Below are 20,138 nucleotides of genomic sequence, written 5' to 3' on the forward strand. Positions count from 1 at the left end.
ATTTATCGATCCAGGAATCTAATGATTATTAAGACACAAAAGCCCTGATGAAGTTCAAATGTCTTTCTGAATGAAAAGCATTAGCTGTGTATTCGTTTGAAGGATGCTATGCATTATATGAAAATTACATTTTTAAAAAATATTATTTTTTTCCAAAACCAAGGATTTGTGGACTTGCACATCTGTGGGTGCACCAGTCCGCTTTGTATAGAATTTGGATCTGCTTGACAGCGGTACCACACAACGCTGGTACTGCATATGAAGTGGACCAGGCTCTTGGATCTGCTTGACAGCGGTACCACACAACGCTGGTACTGCATATGAAGTGGACCAGGCTCTTGGATCTGCTTGACAGCGGTACCACACAACGCTGGTACTGCATATGAAGTGGACCAGGCTCTTGGATCTGCTTGACAGCGGTACCACACAACGCTGGTACTGCATATGAAGTGGACCAGGCTCTTGGATCTGCTTGACAGCGGTACCACACAACGCTGGTACTGCATATGAAGTGGACCAGGCTCTAATTGATTGGAACTCTGTGTGAGGTGCGGTTGGTACAGTCCGCCGTTGCTGCTTGGCTTCGGAGCAGCACTGTGTGCCTGTTCATTCTTGGAGAAGTAGCATTCGCCATGAAACCTGTGAACTTTTGTACTAATCCCTGTTCACAAACCAGCATTTGCAAATTGCACATCAACTGGTTTGCAAACAGGGAGGCAATTTACGAATTTACCTATGAACTGATAGGCAGCCTCACAAATTTTACATTTGTATGTTGTAAAATGATAGGCAGTCACAGTTTGCAATCCGTGAATTTAGGGACAGCAATAGAAGACTTTTGTTCATGCATATGCAGTCCCTTATCGGAAAGCATCCCATATCCATTGAAGGGGTAGGTGCTGCTTCAAAAAATGTTTCCCTGGAACATACCTCCTCCTGTGTTAGTCCCCTGCCCCCATTCAGGTACTACTAAAATTCAGGTGTCAGTATCTGATCAATAATTTGTGGCTACAGTTGCTGTCGGAAAGCAGTAACACGTCACTGCAAATTGCAATTTGACAGGGGACACGCTTTTAATGCAACCTTATTGCAATTCTGTATGTTCTGTTATGTCACTATATATTTATAACGTGCACGGATACTCAGGAGTGTCCCAGTGCGGAAGTCGTAAAGGGTGTTTTGTGAGTCGAAAATGGTTTTCCTGCTCTCAAAATGCCTTCCATACATTTCAGTGATTTTGCGAATTATAGGCCCTGCAACTACAAAATGTAGTGACACATCCAGCCCCATGTGCCCAGGAAAAAGCTGAAGCTTGCTCTGAACGGGAGTCCTGCAGCTACGAAACCACCTCAAGTGTCCAGGCTTGCTCTGAACGTGAGTCCTGCAGCTACGAAACCACCTCAAGTGTCCAGGCTTGCTCTGAACGTGAGTCCTGCCGCTGCGGTACCACCTCAAGTGTCCAGGCTTGCTCTGAACGTGAGTCCTGCAGCTACGAAACCACCTCGAGTGTCCAGGCTTGCTCTGAACGTGAGTCCTGCAGCTACGAAACCACCTCAAGTGTCCAGGCTTGCTCTGAACGTGAGTCCTGCAGCTACGAAACCACCTCAAGTGTCCAGGCTTGCTCTGAACGTGAGTCCTGCCGCTGCGGTACCACCTGAAGTGTCCAGGCTTGCTCTGAACGTGAGTCCTGCAGCTACGAAACCACCTCGAGTGTCCAGGCTTGCTCTGAACGTGAGTCCTGCAGCTACGAAACCACCTCAAGTGTCCAGGCTTGCTCTGAACGTGAGTCCTGCCGCTGCGGTACCACCTCAAGTGTCCAGGCTTGCTCTGAACGTGAGTCCTGCAGCTACGAAACCACCTCAAGTGTCCAGGCTTGCTCTGAACGTGAGTCCTGCCGCTGCGGTACCACCTCAAGTGTCCAGGCTTGCTCTGAACGTGAGTCCTGCAGCTACGAAACCACCTCAAGTGTCCAGGCTTGCTCTGAACGTGAGTCCTGCCGCTGCGGTACCACCTCAAGTGTCCAGGCTTGCTCTGAACGCGAGTCCTGCAGCTGCGGTACCACCTCGAGTGTCCAGGCTTGCTCTGAACGTGAGTCCCGCAGCTACGGTACCTCCTCAAGTGTCCAGGCTTGCTCTGAACGTGAGTCCTGCCGCTGCGGTACCACCTCAAGTGTCCAGGCTTGCTCTGAACGTGAGTCCTGGAGCTGCGGTACCACCTCGAGTGTCCAGGCTTGCTCTGAACGTGAGTCCCGCAGCTACGGTACCTCCTCAAGTGTTCAGGCTTGCTCTGAACGTGAGTCCAGCAGCTATTATACCACCTCAAGTGTCCAGGCTTGCTCTGAACGTGAGTCCTGCCGCTGCGGTACCACCTCGAGTGTCCAGGCTTGATCTGAACGTGAGTCCTGCAGCTGCGGTACCACCTCAAGAGTACAGGCTGGCTCTGAATGCAAGTCCTGCAGCTGCGGTACCACCTCGAGTGTCCAGGCTTGCTCTTGAACAGGAGTCCTGCAGCTGCGGTACCACCTCGAATGTCCAGGCTTGCTCTTGAACAGGAGTCCTGCAGCTGCGGTACCACCTCGAGTGTCCAGGCTTGCTCTGAACGTGAGTCCTGCCGCTACGGTACCGCCTCAAGTGTCCAGGCTTGCTCTTGAACGGGAGTCCTGCAGCTACGGTACCACCTCAAGTGTCCAGGCTTGCTCTGAACGGGAGTCCGGCAGCTGCGGTACTGTTAGGATGCCCCAGTGGGGGTAGTCCTTTTTTAGTGACCATGGACTGACATCACATGATCTACCAGGCAAGGGATAAAAGGTCTGTCCTACCTTTGTTTCTCTGCTAGTTATTGCTTTTGTGTGGGTTCCTGGTTGGGATGTATGACGTTACAACGCATACTTTTACAACGCCTACCTTTACAACGCATTTTTTACACCGCAACATCCATTACAACGCACACCATTACAACGCATACCATTACAACGAATTCTTTGAAACTACCTTTACAACGCATTCCACTACAACGCATACTACATTTACAACACATACCATTACAACGCATTAAATTACATTGCATGTAAGGTAAGTGTTTGATAGTGTAGGGGTAAAATGTACTATTCTAACTCCAGGGGCTGCAACAGTAGGGTAAGTGTTGGATAGTGTAGGGGTAAAAATTACTATTCTAACTCCAGGGGGTGCAACAGTAGGGTAAGTGTTGGATAGTGTAGGGGTAAAAATTACTATTCTAACTCCAGGGGGTGCAACAGTAGGGTAAGTGTTGGATAGTGTAGGGTACTCTGTGTTGTAATGCTATGCGTTGTAATGGTATGCGTTGTAATGACTGCCTTGTAATGGCATGCGTTGTAGTGGTGTGCGTTGTAGTGTCATGCGTTGTAATGACTGCGTTGTAAAAGTATGCGTTGTAATGGATTTTGCGTTGTAAAAGTTTCGTTGTAATGGTAGTGCGTTGTAAAAGTTGCGTTGTAAAGGTTGTATACCTCCTGGTTGATGGTTGCTGACTCAGAGTACTCCCTGAGTACTTTCCTGAATTCCTCACGGGCTAGTGAGGATTAGTGTTCTCTCTAGGAGTTTTTGTCTTTATGCCCTCGTGCTTTCCCTTTCCCCTTTTCCGTTTTTTCCTTTCCCTAGTTTAGTTAGTGAGGAAGTCCTGCCCGAGTTCTTTTGTCCTGACGGTTATCTGGCACTCGTTTTTGGAGGCTAGGGGGACGATAGGGGCTCCTGTTGACCGCCTATACAGTGGAGCCTTCGTTCAGTTTTTATAGCGGTGAAGTTGTTAGGAGACGCGGTCAATCGCGGGGCTTTTTGCCTCGTTACAAGCGCTCCTTTTGTTTAACCGCTCTTCATCGTTATATGCGGATGTGACGTGTTTTCGGGTCATTCCGCGAGTGCCGGGATAGCCGGTTCATTGTTTCTATCCCCTTCCCTGAAATCACCTGTTGTCCTCGATAACTAACATAGGGGTTTTTTGGGCTCATGACATTACTGAGCATTTCCTTTTTTTCCCCTGATGTTTATGTTTTTGAATGAGGGACACCAAATATCGCTGGAGGTCTTTCCCTGAGTCCAAGAGAGCTATCTTGGATTTGTTTTCATTTGCTGCCCGGTGTCTCCACGAGGCGAAACCTGCACCCTCCACTGGTAAGCTGTTGTGATTGTAGTGGCAGGACATGGTCATTGGTCTTGGGGTATTTGGGACTATTTCGACTATTACATATATGGTGAAGTGTGTTTCTTTTGTTTGTGTACATAGGTGCAGAAGCGAGGAGGAGGGAGCAGTGCCCTTTTATTCTACCAGAGGGTGGAAGACTTGGTGTCTCCTCAAATACCACCCTCTTTCCAGGTCCATTGGCACACTCATAGTTATTAGCCTGTGAAGTGGCACATGGGCAGGGGGAGTGTATTGGTGCATACTTCGTTCCTGCAGTGCATGAGCTGAGTGGGCAGAACCTGACAGGTACCCCCTCAAGTGTCCAGGCCTGCTCTGAACGTGAGTCCTGCAGCTGCGGTACCACCTCAAGTGTCCAGGATTGCTCTGAACGTGAGTCCTACGACTGCGGTACTACCTCGAGGGTCCAGGCTTGCTCTGAACGTGAGTCCTGCAGCTGCGGTACCACCTCGAGTGTCCAGGCTTGCTCTTGAATGGGAGTCCTGCAGCTGCGGTACCATCTCAAGTGTCCAGGCTTGCTCTGAACGTGAGTCCTGCAGCTGCGATACCACCTTGAGTGTCCAGGCTTGCTCTTGAATGGGAGTCCTGCAGTTACGGTACCACCTCGAGGGTCCAGGCTTGCTCTGAACGTGAGTCCTGCAGCTGCGGTACCACCTCAAGTGTCCAGGCTTGCTCTTGAATGGGAGTCCTGCAGTTACGGTACCACCTCGAGGGTCCAGGCTTGCTCTGAACGTGAGTCCTGCAGCTGCGGTACCACCTCGAGTGTCCAGGCTTGCTCTTGAATGGGAGTCCTGCAGCTGCGGTACCACCTTGAGTGTCCAGGCTTGCTCTTGAACGGGAGTCCTGCAGCTGCGGTACCATCTCAAGTCTCCAGGCTTGCTCTGAACGTGAGTCCTGAAGCTACGAAACCACCTCAAGTGTCCAGGCTTGCTCTGAACGTGAGTCCTGCAGTTACGGTACCACCTCGAGTGTCCAGGCTTGCTCTGAACGCGAGTCCTGCAGCTGCGGTACCACCTCAAGTGTCCAGGCTTGCTCTTGAATGGGAGTCCTGCAGCTGCGGTACCACCTCGAGTGTTCAGGCTTGCTCTTGAACGGGAGTCCTGCAGCTGCGGTACCATCTCAAGTGTCCAGGCTTGCTCTGAACGTGAGTCCTGAAGCTACGAAACCACCTCAAGTGTCCAGGCTTGCTCTGAACGTGAGTCCTGCAGTTACGGTACCACCTCAAGTGTCCAGGCTTGCTCTGAACGCGAGTCCTGCAGCTGCGGTACCACCTCGAGTGTCCAGGCTTGCTCTGAACGCGAGTCCTGCAGCTGCGGTACCACCTCGAGTGTCCAGGCTTGCTCTGGAACGCGAGTCCTGCAGCTGCGGTACCACCTCAAGTGTCCAGGCTTGCTCTGAACGCGAGTCCTGCAGCTGCGGTACCACCTCGAGTGTCCAGGCTTGCTCTAGAACGCGAGTCCTGCAGCTGCGGTACCACCTCAAGTGTCCAGGCTTGCTCTGAACGCGAGTCCTGCAGCTGCGGTACCACCTCGAGTGTCCAGGCTTGCTCTTGAACGGGAGTCCTGCAGCTGCGGTACCACCTCAAGTGTCCAGGTACTTGATTTACGCTTCATGTGTAAGTTTCTTTTTAGGCACCCTCGGTCCCTAATCATTCACACACCACAAAGACCCATTTCTGTCCACCAGTCCCCCTCACTTCACCCAGCCACAAGGCAGCAACCTCACCTTCATGGCTACCTGCTTTAACCGTGACCTGCAGCCATTGTGATTTACATGGGATAACATGTACTGGGGCAGACCACTACGTGCAAAGAAACCGACACATCAACCGCAAAGGGCAGCATGCAGGATGTATTGTGCTGTCAACCTCTTGCAGGCGTATGACCTCCTGGATTCTTGCACCTTCTTGCTCCAGGTGCTTTATTGATCATTCACTCTTCGAGGCCACTAATGAGTGCTTCTGTATCTTGGCACCATGGAGCTAATATGACGCTTCGTGTGACTAATGTCACATCGCCCCAAGACACTTCAACTTGCAGCACAGCCACTCTCAGCTGCACGCGCTCCATATCGCTGGTCATAAGGGTTCACCTGGTTGCAGTACTATTTCATGCACAAGTTAGCATTGTAATACCATGAACTTTAAACATGTGAAGAAAGGTTTTTAACTATATAACCTCAAATGACTTCTGTTAATTTATTCCAAACACTAGGATTACACATGGGTGTTTGGTTTAGCTCAATACGAGCAAATCGTAATGCTAGCGCTGAGAAACAATAGAAGAATAAGTAAAGAAGGCGCTAAAGCACAGAGGAGACTTACGGTGGGTCCCTGAATCGAATGCCCGCTCGGACCCTGAGGCCCTGGCGGTCCTTGCTGTCCTCTTGCGCCTGGTTCCCCACGTGGCCCTTCTGGTCCCTAAAACATAATCACATGTTAAGACAACAAGCACATATCTGAAATATATTTAAGGTAAAGACATTGACAACAGACTTAAATCTCTTGCTAGACAGCATCCCTATTTAATGCAATGTATCAACAATCATGCTAAGCCTTGCTGCCTGCAGGGCACCTGGTGTCAAGCTGAGAGACAACTTAGAGAGCCATTCCCAGATAGCCAGGTTTACCAAGTAAAGAACCCAAGGGAAATACCAGGACCGCACAGTGAGATATTTCCCAGGATACAAGTCATTGCCTCAGTCCCCATTCAGCTAAAGAGGTCGCAATGAGGAATAACTTGTGACACTGGAGTTTGCACACCCCAGTTACTGCAGATTTTCTCTATTTCCAGGATATTTTCCAGATGTAAATTTCTCCAGGACTTTCCTGACGAAATCGGTGAGAGGAAAAATCTCAGGAAGGTGCAAAGTTCACACATATCGTAATCTTAAATCGAGTACGAAGTATCGGCACCTGATTTAAAATGAATGAACCCTTCTGAAGGAAGCTTTTATTTGCATTGATTTTCTCACTCTATCCATAAAGGTAACCAAAGGAAGCATATGTATACTGTAATTGAAAGCTATTTGCAAGATATCTGTATGCACAGCTTTGCATAGGGTTGCGTAAAAAGGGCGGGACAACCAAAAACCTGCTCGAGGAAGACAAGGCGGTTTTAACTCTTTTAAGGAATACCATGGATGCTCAAGCACCTTGACTGCAATGAAATCTATTATGAGTGTGCCAGAGAATGGCCTAGTAATTCCTCCCCCCTTGTAATTAATAATATCAAGTCTGCCTGTAATTCGGGGCTGAGGAACGGAATTGATCCACATTACAATTTTTAGGGAACAGCATGCAGGAATAAGATGTTTTTGTTGTTATTCCTACACGGTTTTGCCTCATACTTCACCTGCTTTCAGCAAAAAAATACCAGACCAGAGGAACCCTCGATGGGGGCGGTAATATCCAGGCCTGTAACATCTGTTACTGGCCCCAATCGGGATTACAAGCCCACATGTAATGATGGCCTTTGGGTTGGCGAGATAACCAGTTTCAGAGAGGGACACAGAGTAGAGCCCTCATTTAAACAGCGCGGCCTTATATGCATATTTGGAATGACCCATACACTTCATCTGAAAACAAAACTATCACTTTGATCACCCGGATGTTGTACGGAAATATCACCCCTTTGGATTCATAATACGAAGTCTACACTCAATCAGATACTACTTTTAAATGATATTTAGGACACAATATTGTTGTCATGATATTTTAGTAGGTTGTACGCCTTTACAGCGCGTGCCGTTACAACACGTGCCGTTACAACGCGTTTTTTTCAACGCAAGTCGTTACCACGACTTGCGTTGGAGGGGGTGCGGACTTAGGAATTTTTTAATTTACTATTCCAACACCAGCCTACGTACAGTAGGGAAGGTGTTGGATAGTAAATTAAAAAATTCCTTGTCCTGCAGCGCCCTCCAGCGCAAGTCGTGGTAACGACTTGCGTTGAAAAAAACGCATTGTAACGGCACGCGGTGTAACAGCCACGTCGTAAAGGCTGTTCCCCATTTTAGTAAGTCACATTCTGACATACAGCCCTCACCTGTTGCACTGTCATTTCCAAGCAAGAGGGTTGTTTACATAGATCACTCTGGTGTTTAACAGTATTGCAGTGGTGACTTTGTCCTTTGCACTCTGTTGTTTCAATGAGTAGCCAGTTTTACATAGAAACATAGAGCCTGATTTAGAGTTTGGCGAGCGGGATACTACATCACAAACGCAACGGACATCCCGTCCACTGTATTACGCGTGACCTATATCCAATGACACTTGTGCTATGGCAGACGGGGTATCCCTCACGTTTGTTACTGAGTAACCCACCCACAGAACTCTAAAGCAGGTCCCTAATGTAGCAGGTGCAAATCTGTTGGAAGTTACCAGAGACGACTGGAGCAATAGTTACAGGGCCCAAGACCGTGGTAGTCAGCCACGGCCGGTAGTGGGAGTATCGGCCGGGCGGTGACGTGGGGAGGGGGAGGGTCAGGGTGGGGGGTAGTAATGTATGGATTCAGGACCATACCAGGTAAGTAAACATAAAAATAAATAAAACGAATTTTGTTGCGCGCACTGCATCACCAAATGCGATGCAGTGCGCGCAACGAAATTCGTTTTATTTATTTTCCTGTTTACTTACCTATTCAGGTCCGTAATCCATACATTACTACCCCCCACCCTGCCCCTCCCCCTCCCCACGTCACCGCCCGGCCGGTACTCCCACTACCGGCCGCGGCTGGTGGTAGTCACTCAGCATTAAGCACTCTAGGTCACTACTAAGCATCAGGCAACAACTTGAATCCTATTTTTTACTCAGGCATTCACTAAACCAACACAAAAAGGACCTTTTCGTAAGAGATGCTATATAAATGTCAACCGATCACCCACTAGCACTAAATGTTGTGTTTGCACAAGTTTCAGTGTTGCACCTGCCTTCGGATGTCTGGCACTGCAAAAAGGTGCAGTTTAAAAGGGTCCGTGTGTGGGCCATATTTTTTGGTCCTGTGAGCCGTGACAGGGCCAGTAAAAAATAGCCCACACACTGAGTCTTCCTAGCTGGACCACCTGGCAATGTCGGTATTCCCAAACCGAGATGGCATGGTATGCAAAATAACAATGGACTGGGATGCAACCCTGAGTAATTACCAGTGGCCAATATTAATTCAAGCATTCTATACATCACTTTTTGTATAGTTTAGTATGTCACCCTAAGTGGGATGGGTTAGTCTAAATGTGGGTCCCGTGCTCACTGACACCAGGAACAAGCGACACCAGGCTGATGAGGCCATGACAAGGGCGAAACAGGTCCTGGGTTGCTTGTGTTCCGGTTGAGGGAGTACCTAGGTTGGCAGTTCAGGGTGGACTATTCCCATAAGAGTAGGGTCAAGACTGATTTGCAAATAACTGGGTCCAAACTGAGGTGGCATGGTTTGTAAAATAACGATGGACTGTGATGTGCCCGAGTAATTACCAACGGATGAGATTAATACAAGCATTCCATCCATCACTTTTTGTATACTTTAAGTCTTCCCGACCAGCAATTTCAGCCCTCGTAAGTTGGGAATGTTGTGTGCACCTTTCTGTTTTCTGCAGGTGATTTGGTGCAGATATCGTTCTTGGACCAGTTTGAAGCTAAATCCCAAAACATGCACATTCTACATAATCCACCCATCTACCCATGCCCCTCAGGACCCTGAAGGAGGGTGTGTACATTGTTTCTGTTTTTTGTTATTTAGATCACTACAAAGTGTGGGGGGGGGTAGGGAAGAATATGTGTGTGAAACTCCTTATGGAGGAGAAGCTGCTTGCAACAGTCGTTGAATACAGAACAGTTGACTGCATGAGCATAACATGTGCTCTTTGTTCTGAAGCCTCCACTCAGATCTACCTTTCCCAGCTGTCTCCTCTTCTGAAAGACCTCTTCCCCTTACCAGATCTTTTTAATCCTACGGCTTCCCAATGTCAGCCCTATGTTATTTTCTTTTCCTTTCTCTGCTAACAATCCTGCACTCATTGCTGTGCAGTAAAGGCCCATGATGGAGGGTTGTAGAAACAAAATGAGCATGCAAAGTCTGTAAGTAAGCACTGTGCATGAAGCAGATCAGTCAGAATTGTATACCATGCAGATAGATGACTTACTGTCTGACCAGGCTCTCCATTCTGACCCTTTGGACCCCGGATACCAGGCCCACCCTGCAAGACATAAGAAAAGTACTTCAGTGGAAGGCACAGCAGACATGAGGTAGCACATAAGAAAAGTACTTCAGTGGAAGGCACAGCAGACATGAGGTAGCACATAAGAAAAGTACTTCAGTGGAAGGCACAGCAGACATGAGGTAGCACATAAGAAAAGTACTTCAGTGGAAGGCACAGCAGACATGAGGTAGCACATAAGAAAAGTACTTCAGTGGAAGGCACAGCAGACATGAGGTAGCACATAAGAAAAGTACTTCAGTGGAAGGCACAGCAGACATGAGGTAGCACATAAGGGAATGACTTCAGTGGAAGGCACCGGCAGACATGAGGTAGCACATAAGGAAATGACTTCAGTGGAAGGAACTGGCAGGCTTGAGGTAGCACATAAGGAAAGTACTTCAGTGGAAGGCACAGCAGACATGAGGTAGCGGCATCTTCATTTAACATGTGTAACACATTTACCGATGTTGTCACAACAATATACGCTGTGAAATCATATCATAGTTGCAGTTGTAATAGTCATGCTCTTTTATTTCAGTTGGATTTAAATATTCATACTCTTTTATTTCTTTTTTGGTAGTATTTTTATTGCACAGACCTAGGCCCATAGGCAGTTCCAGTGAAGAGTCCCAGTGAAAAAAACTGTTTGGCATTTGGGTGCTCCTTTGCCACAGATTCACAAGGGCAATTTTGAGACTTTGTATAGCAATCAGGCGTCCTCATGTGGTGTTTTCTAGTAGCACCATAAGGCAGCTGCCTGCCCTTGGGTTAACGTGACTCTGGGCATTGGAATACTTTAGATGGAAGTGTGAAGCTTGCATCAGCAGTGAGGTCTTTACAGATTGTTCGCCGTGAGGTTTCCACAGCTCAAGAGGGTTTCGGTAGCAGCAGATCCATATTCTAAAGCCAGAACCATCACATCACGAAAGGTTCCTGCACCGGGTGTATTATCAGACACCTCTTCTCTAGATAGGCAGCTGACTGCAGCGCGTGAAGGCTAAAAATCTCAGTAAACCTCAGGTCTTTCTGAAGGGGTCTCAGGTGAGAGCAGACATGGGAGGAACTGCAATCTCAACCGAGATCTTGGGTTAGTGGTCAGCACAAACCAAGCACATAACATTTTGAATAAAGTCGGCCTGTCTCAATCTGTAATACACCGTCTTGAAGCGCCATTTAAACTTTAAAAACGGTGACTAGTTAGCAGCAGCTTCTTAAAAGAACATGTATGACTGTGTACAACATTTAAAAATAAATACAACACATTCCTATGACTTCTCAGAATTTTCAACATAAAACTCTTAAATGAGTCTTTTTTTTATTGATCGTGAAAGGCAGTTGTACTGCAGAAACACGTTTCTATGTGTTCTATACACACACACATATATTTATAAAGAGAAGTAAGAGAGAGAGAGAGAGCGAGAGTGAGAGGTAGTAAACCCCCAGTCTTGCCTGGGAGCTTAGAAAGACTGTGTTGGCTTTCGTACCATTCCCTACCCCAGAGCAGATATGGAGTAAACGATAAAGCGGGCGCTCCCAGATTCAGAAAGACTTCCACCAAGTGCCATACTCTGGGAATGGACCAAGCATCGGACATGCTAACATATCTGAAGGCCACATCTCTGCTTTCAAAAGGGACCTATAACAGCACTTCCTAAAAACCATTTTATGGCCTGTGCCACCGCCCCCACCCCAAACTTGCACCAGAGAGTTTCCAATAGCTTTGAAAAAACTCTTGTTTTACGACCTCATTTGTTGCCCGTTTTGATTTTATGTTTGCACCTTTTTCTCGTCCCATTAAATCGTAGTCAGGAAATCGACTGCTATAAGCATCTAGTCCATATTGTTTACACAAATATCACCCCATTGGAGTTGATAACTGAAAATCTAGACATATAAGTAACAATGAAATTCTGCTCGTAAGGCCGATGAGCAGCACGCAGTTGAAGGCAGCCTGCTCCAGGCAGTAGGGCTCTATTGACTGGCTCCTAACTAGGCTCCGCTTTAATTTGATCCACTTCACATTGGGGGATTACCAGGGATGGTGTAATCCTGATGATGCAGAACCTTGCCAATGCGATAATTTCTCATCTCAGGATACTTTACATTTTATGATGTTCTGTGACTTCTATTCTAATATTCGCACAAGATTTCTAGTTCCTGTCCTGAGAGGAAGGGGTTTTTCTCAGGTTAGACCAGCGATAGTTTTTTACAGTCATTGTGTAACCCTGGTGATATTTTTAATATTGCATCTTTTCTAGTAGCTGCAGTGAGGCTAAAGAACAAATGAATTTGAGGATGATTAAACCCTAATTAAGATTTTAAGGATTGTTGTAATTTTTACAAAAAAATCTTGGCAATTTAGATAAGATGTTTTAATTTGTGATACTGTTTACAAACATTATGCCCAAAAGAACTGTAATATTGTCTATGTATTTTAAACATGATGCCTAATGTTTGGTAATATTGTCTATGTCTGTTTGCTTTTTGTACTTTTATGATTTTAATTAATCTAATAAAGTGGATTGACTGATTGACTGACTGGCTGAAATAGTCATTATAACTTCTGCCAAAATCCGATGCTGTTGTACAACATAGTAAAAGCATTGTAGGAATCAAGTACAGTATTTATTTTGGAGTTGTATCAGGGCTGTAGAAGTATGCTGTATCTATTTCAGGAAGAGTGTATTTAAGTTCTCAGAGCAATTTTAATTATGCTTATGTTGCGGGTTTGCTATAATAATCATGGTTTGAAATACCGACCACATGAATTTAGCTTATCATTCTGAGGTAGACAACACAAGAAACAATTGTTGTTCTGTAGCACTGCATGCAGACAAGCAAACTCAAACTCTCTTCAAAGAGCTCAGAACAATAATCTTCTGCATGATTATCTGTTATTTTACTTTTGTTGGTTAGGAGCACTGGTCTATAAAAGGCTGAATGTGTCTTTGTGAGGGGTTCGTGGGACAGAGATTTAAATGAGAGACAGAGAGAAGGGGGTGGCGATAGAAAGGTAAAGGGTTAGTGTGAGAATCAGAAAAACGAGTGTGAGAAGGAAGAGAGAGAAAGAAAAAAGAGAAAGAGAAAAACAAACACATAAATAATACAGAAAAAATGATTCTGTATTTACCAAAATTGGTAAATGCAGGGTACTGGAGACCGAGAGGGATTCTTGGATTGACCTCACATCCAGCTGCATGTATTTACTTTACCTGTAATTAAATACTACAATCTTCAACTCTACTAGAAGTCTCGTTTCTACTCAAACTTGTGAATGTCACTACATGACCCGATAATGGAATTAGTCTGAATCCCACATTCATGATACCGTGGTACAGATACAGACCCTATTCCACTGGGTATCTTGGACGCGAGGACCCAGAGTCTGGAGAGACGCAAGAGCAGTCTGTTTACATAAATAATGCCTGTATACGCATTACAGGTCATATTTCTGCATCCTCGTGCACAGCCCACCCATTGGGTGGGTTGCTGTAAACGAGGAAGCCGAATCATGTTGCCATGAAATAGGAGCAAAGTTGCACATACCGCATCACCACAATCTGGATGCTGATGTACCTATGATCCCACAAGAGCAATGAACCTTCCATCTGGCAGACTTACAAACTGCTCAAACCTGATGGGTAGTGGGATACGACAGTGCAGAGAAACAGGAATACCCAGGCCTCTGCTATGAGTATCTCAGCTCATCTTCGTCTTTCCCGACTGAAGAGAGAGACGTAAGGGTAATTTTTAATATGAAACATGCATCTTTCTTTACTGTGCTATTTCGCTTCATAGGTTCTCCTCTCATGACCCAAACTGACAAATAAAAGATCCAAACATTGCTGGGTGAAACCTGTCAGACTGTGAATAACACGCAGTTTTTGAGGGCATAACACCAGAGGTGAAGGTGCAGGATCCATGTCACTGTGTGAGGGTACAGCACCAGAGGTGAAGGTGCGGGATACTTGCTGTTGTTTGAGGGTACAGCACCAGAGGTGAAGGTGCAGGCTACCGGTCAATGTACAGCACCAGAGGTGAACTGCAAGATATCCGTCACTGTGTGAGGGTACAGCACCAGAGGTGAAGGTGTCGGGTACCTGTCACTGTGTGAGGGTACAGCACCAGAGGTGAACTGCAACGTATCTGTCACTATGTGAGGGTACAGCACCAGAGGTGAAGGTGCAGGCTACCGGTCAATGCACAGCACCACAGGTGAACTGCAAGATATCTGTCACTGTGTGAGGGTACAGCACCAGAGGTGAAGGTGTGGGATCCATGTCACTGTGTGAGGGTACAGCACCAGAGGTGAACTGCAACATATCTGTCACTGTGTGAGGGTACAGCACCAGAGGTGAAGGTGCAGGCTACCGGTCAATGCACAGCACCAGAGGTGAACTGCAAGACATCTGTCACTGTGTGAGGGTACAGCACCAGAGGTGAAGGTGCGTGGTCCATGTCACTGTGTGAGGGTACAGCACCAGAGGTGAACTGCAACATATCTGTCACTGTGTGAGGGTACAGCACCAGAGGTGAAGGTGCAGGCTACCGGTCAATGCACAGCACCAGAGGTGAACTGCAAGATATCTGTCACTGTGTGAGGGTACAGCACCAGAGGTGAAGGTGCGGGGTTCATGTCACTGTGTGAGGGTACAGCACCAGAGGTGAACTGCAAGATATCTGTCACTGTGTGAAGGTATAGCACCAGAGGTAAAGGTGTGGGATCCATGTCACTGTGTGAGGGTACCGCACCAGAGGTGAAGGTGCGGGATACCGGTCACTGTGTGAGGGTACAGCACCAGAGGTGAACTGCATGATACCTGTCACAGTGTGAAGGTACAGCACCAGAGGTGAAGGTGCGGGATCCATGTCACTGTGTGAGGGTACAGCACCAGAGGTGAAGGTGCGGGATACCGGTCACTGTGTGAGGGTACAGCACCAGAGGTGAACTGCATGATACCTGTCACTGTGTGAGGGTACAGCACCAGAGGTGAACTGCATGATACCTGTCACTGTGTGAGGGTACAGCACCAGAGGTGAACTGCATAATACCTGTCACTGTGTGAGGGTTCAGCACCAGAGGTGAAGGTGCAGCATACCTGTCACTGTACAGCACCAGAGGTGAAGGTGCGGGATCCATGTCACTGTGTGAAGGTACAGCACCAGAGGTGAAGGTGCGGGATCCATGTCACTGTGTGAGAGTACAGCACCAGAGGTGAAGGTGCGGGATCCATGTCACTGTGTGAGGGTACAGCACCAGAGGTGAAGGTGCGGGATCTATGTCACTGTGTGAGGGTACAGCATCAGAGGTGAACTGCAAGATATATGTCACTGTTTGAAGGTATAGCACCAGAGGTGAAGGTGTGGGATCCATGTCACTGTGTGAGGGTACAGCACCAGAGGTGAAGGTGCAGGATACCGGTCACTGTGTGAGGGTACAGCACCAGAGGTGAACTGCATGATACCTGTCACTGTGTGAAGGTACAGCACCAGAGGTGAAGGTGCGGGATCCATGTCACTGTGTGAGGGTACAGCACCAGAGGTGAAGGTGCGGGATACCGGTCACTGTGTGAGGGTACAGCACCAGAGGTGAACTGCATAATACCTGTCACTGTGTGAGGGTTCAGCACCAGAGGTGAAGGTGCAGCATACCTGTCACTGTACAGCACCAGAGGTGAAGTTGCGGGATCCATGTCACTGTGTGAAGGTACAGCACCAGAGGTGAAGGTGCGGGATCCATGTCACTGTGTGAGAGTACAGCACCAGAGGTGAAGGTGCGGGATACCTGTCACTGTGTGAGGGTATAGCACCAGAAGTTAAGGTGCAGAATACCTGTCACTGAGTGAGGGCATAGCAATAGAGGTGAAGGTGCCGGATACCTATCACTGAGTGAAGGTAAAGCACCAAAGATAAAGGTGTCGGATACCTGTAAATGAGTGAGGGTATAGCACCAGAGTTGAAGGTGGAGGATACCTATCACTGAGTGAGGGCACAGCACCAGAGGTAAAGGTGTCTGATACCTGTCACTGAGTGAGGGTATAGCACCAGAGGTGAAAGTGCAGGATACCTGTCAGAGTCCGGGTATAGCACCAGAGATAAACGTGCAGGATACCTGTCACTGAGTGAGGGCATGACACCAGAGATAAAGGTGCAGGATACCTGTCACTGAGTAAGGGCACAGCACCAGAGGTGAAGGTGCAGGATACCTGTCACTGAGTGAGGGTACAGCACCAGAGATGAAGATGTAGGATACCTGTCACTGAGTGAGGGCATAGCATCAGAGATAAAGGTGTAGAATACCTGTCACAGAGTGAGGGTATAGCACCAGAGGTGAATGTGCGGAATTCCAGTCACTGAGTGAGGGTATAGCACTAGAGGTGAAGGTGCAGGATCCATGTTACTGAGTGAGGGTACAGCACCAGAGGTGAACTGCAGGATACCGGTCATTGAGTGAAGGTACAGCACCAGAGGTGAAGGTGCGGGATACCTGTCCATCATTTGCCCTAAGTGGGATGAGTATGCCCAGACGTGGGTCCCTTGCTCACTGTGCCACTGGATTCAAGCTAGCCTGGCTGAAGAAGGGTGACATACCCTGAAACCGGCCCCAGGATGCTTGTTACCGGTCCAGGGAGGACCTGGCCTGGCAGTTTGGTCTGGACTGTTCCCATGGGGCACAGGGTCAAGACTGATTTGCATATGGCTGGGTCCAAACTGGGGTGGCATGGTGAGCAAACAAACGATGGATTTAACTCAGATCTTTTGACTGGGGGAGAATGTTTGCATTGTCAGCATTCCATCCATCATTTGTTTGCTGTAACACTGCGGAATATCTGTCACTGAGTGAGGGCACAGCACCAGAGATAAAGGAGCGGGATACCTCTCACTGTGTAAGGGCATAGCACCAGAGGTTGAGGTGCAGGATACCTGTCACTGAGTGATGGCACAGCACTAGAGGTGAAGGTGCGAGGTACCTGTCAATAAGTGAAGGTAAAGCACCAGAAATAAAGGTGCGGGATACCTATCACTTAGTGTCACTCTACGACCAATCAACCACCATGAGCAAGACAGCTGCGTGGACGGATGGACAGAGGAGAGCTTGGAAGATGCTTGGCTGAAGAGGGGACCGGAGCATCCAAAAAAGGCTACCTAACCCCAAAGCCCAAGTTGTTAAATGTCTCTCCCTCCACCCTCTGCGTATTCTGCCGTTTCTGCCTTTTCCTTGTCTCCTTTCTTTCCATTCAGAGCTAAAGCGGCAGGGTCTAGTGCCAAGTGAGAGCAGTGGACCAGAGCTAAAGCTGCAGGATGCCTGGCGCCAAAAGAGAGCGATGGGCCAGAGCTAAAGCTGCAGGGTCTGGTGCCAAGTGAGAGCAGTGGACCAGAGCTAAAGCTGCAGGATCTGGTGTCAAGTGAGAGTGATGGACCAGAGCTAAAGCTGCAGGTTCCAGTGCCAAGTGAGAGCAATGGGCCAGAGCTAAAGCTGCAGGATCTGGTGTCAAGTGAGAGCAGTGGACCAGAGCTAAAGCTGCAGGTTCCAGTGCCAAGTGAGAGCAATGGGCCAGAGCTAAAGCTGCAGGATCTGGTGTCAAGTGAGAGCAGTGGAACAGAGCTAAAGCTGCAGGTTCCAGTGCTAAGTGAGAGCAATGGACCAGAGCAAAAGCTGCAGGATCTGGTGTCAAGTGAGAGCGATGGACCAGAGCTAAAGCTGCAGGATCTGGTGCCAAGTGAGAGCAATGGACCAGAGCTAAAGCTACAGGATCTGGTGTCAAGTGAGAGCGATGGACCAGAGCTAAAGCTGCAGGATCTGGTGCCAAGTGAGAGCAGTGGACCAGAGCTAAAGCTGCAGGGTGTGGTGCCAAGTGAGGGCAGTGGACCAGAGCTAAAGCTGCAGGTTCCAGTTCCAAGTGAGAGCAATGGACCAGAGCTAAAGCTGCAGGATCTGGTGCCAAGTAAGAGCAGTGGACCAGAGCTAAAGCTGCAGGGTGTGGTGCCAAGTGAGAGCAGTGGACCAGAGCTAAAGCTGCAGGATCTGGTGTCAAGTGAGAGCAATGGACCAGAGCTAAAGCTGCAGGATCTGGTGTCAAGTGAGAGCGATGGACCAAAGCTAAAGCTGCAGGATCTGGTGCCAAGTGAGAGCAGTGGACCAGAGCTAAAGCTGCAGGATCTGGTGCCAAGTGAGAGCGATGGACCAGAGCTAAAGCTACAGGGTCTGGTGCCAAATGAGAGCGATAGACCAGAGCTAACGCTGCAGGATCTGGTGTCAAGTGAGAGCATTGGACCAGAGCTAAAGCTGCAGGGTCTGGTGCCAAATGAGAGCGATGGACCAGAGCTAAAGCTGCAGGGTCTGGCGCCAAATGAGAGTCATGGACCAGAGCTAAAGCTACAGGGTCTGGTGCCAAGTGAGAGCAGTGGACCAGAACTAACGTTGCAGGGTCTGGTGCCAAGTGAGAGCAAAGTACCAGAGCTAAAGCTGCAGGGTCTGGTGCCAAGTGAGAGCAATGGACCAAAGCTTAAGCTACAGGATGCCTGGTGCCATATGAGAGCGATGGACCAGAACTAAAGCGGCAGGGTCTGGCGCCACGTGAGAGCGATGGACCAGAGCTAAAGCTGCAGGATCTGGTGTCAAGTGAGAGCGATGGACCAGAGCTAAAGCTGCAGGATCTGGTGTCAAGTGAGAGCGATGGACCAGAGCTAAAGCTGCAGGATCTGGTGCCAAGTGAGAGCAGTGGACCAGAGCTAAAGCTGCAGGATCTGGTGTCAAGTGAGAGCAGTGGACCAGAGCTAAAGCTGCAGGTTCCAGTGCCAAGTGAGAGCAATGGACCAGAGCTAAAGCTGCAGGATCTGGTGTCAAGTGAGAGCGATGGACCAGAGCTAAAGCTGCAGGATCTGGTGTCAAGTGAGAGCGATGGACCAAAGCTAAAGCTGCAGGATCTGGTGCCAAGTGAGAGCAGTGGACCAGAGCTAAAGCTACAGGGTCTGGTGCCAAATGAGAGCGATAGACTAGCGCTAATGCTGCAGGATCTGGTGTCAAGTGAGAGCATTGGACCAGAGCTAAAGCTGCAGGGTCTGGTGCCAAGTGAGAGCGATGGACCAGAGCTAAAGCTACAGGGTCTGGTGCCAAGTGAGAGCAGTGGACCAGAACTAACGTTGCAGGGTCTGGTGCCAAGTGAGAGCAAAGTACCAGAGCTAAAGCTGCAGGGTCTGGTGCCAAGTGAGAGCAATGGACTAAAGCTTAAGCTACAGGATGCCTGGTGCCATATGAGAGCGATGAACCAGAGCTAAAGCGGCAGGATGCCTGGCACCAAATGAGAGCGATGGACCAGAACTAAAGCGGCAGGGTCTGGTGCCACGTGAGAGCGATGGACCAGAGGTAAAGCTGCAGGGTCTGGTGCCAAGTGAAAGCAATGGACCAGAGCTAAAGCTGCAGGGTCTGGTGCCAAGTGAGAGCAATGGACCAGAGCTAAAGCTGCAGGGTCTGGTGCCACGTGAGAGTGATGGACCAGAGCTAAAGCTGCAGGGTCTGGTGCCAAGTGAGAGCGATGGACCAAAGCTAAAGCTGCAGGGTCTGGTGCCAAGTGAGAGCGATGGACCAGAACTAACGCTGCAGGGTCTGGTGCCAAGTGAGAGCAGTGGACCAGAGCTAACGCTGCAGGGTCTGGTGCCAAGTGAGAGCAGTGGACCAGAACTACAGTGCAGGGACTGGTACCAAGTGAGAGCGATGGACCAGAGCTAACGCTGCAGGGTCTGGTACCAAGTGACAGGATTGGAGCGG

At 48.5% G+C, this 20,138-nt stretch overlaps 1 protein-coding gene across 1 annotated transcript in view; it reads right to left on the minus strand.

The window, feature by feature from the left end:
* COL14A1 (collagen type XIV alpha 1 chain) overlaps nt 1–20,138 on the minus strand; it is a 559,513-nt gene that overhangs the window by 60,781 nt on the left and 478,594 nt on the right. Inside the window, exons 37-38 of the mRNA XM_078686835.1 lie at nt 10,313–10,366; nt 6,500–6,595 (exon numbers count right to left, since the gene is read on the minus strand). Coding sequence (XP_078542961.1) covers nt 6,500–6,595; nt 10,313–10,366 — 150 coding nt within the window. The remainder of the gene's footprint in view (nt 1–6,499; nt 6,596–10,312; nt 10,367–20,138) is intronic.

This window comes from Lissotriton helveticus, chromosome 4_1 (genome assembly GCF_964261635.1).
Source record: "Lissotriton helveticus chromosome 4_1, aLisHel1.1, whole genome shotgun sequence".
Taxonomy (NCBI): domain Eukaryota; kingdom Metazoa; phylum Chordata; class Amphibia; order Caudata; family Salamandridae; genus Lissotriton; species Lissotriton helveticus.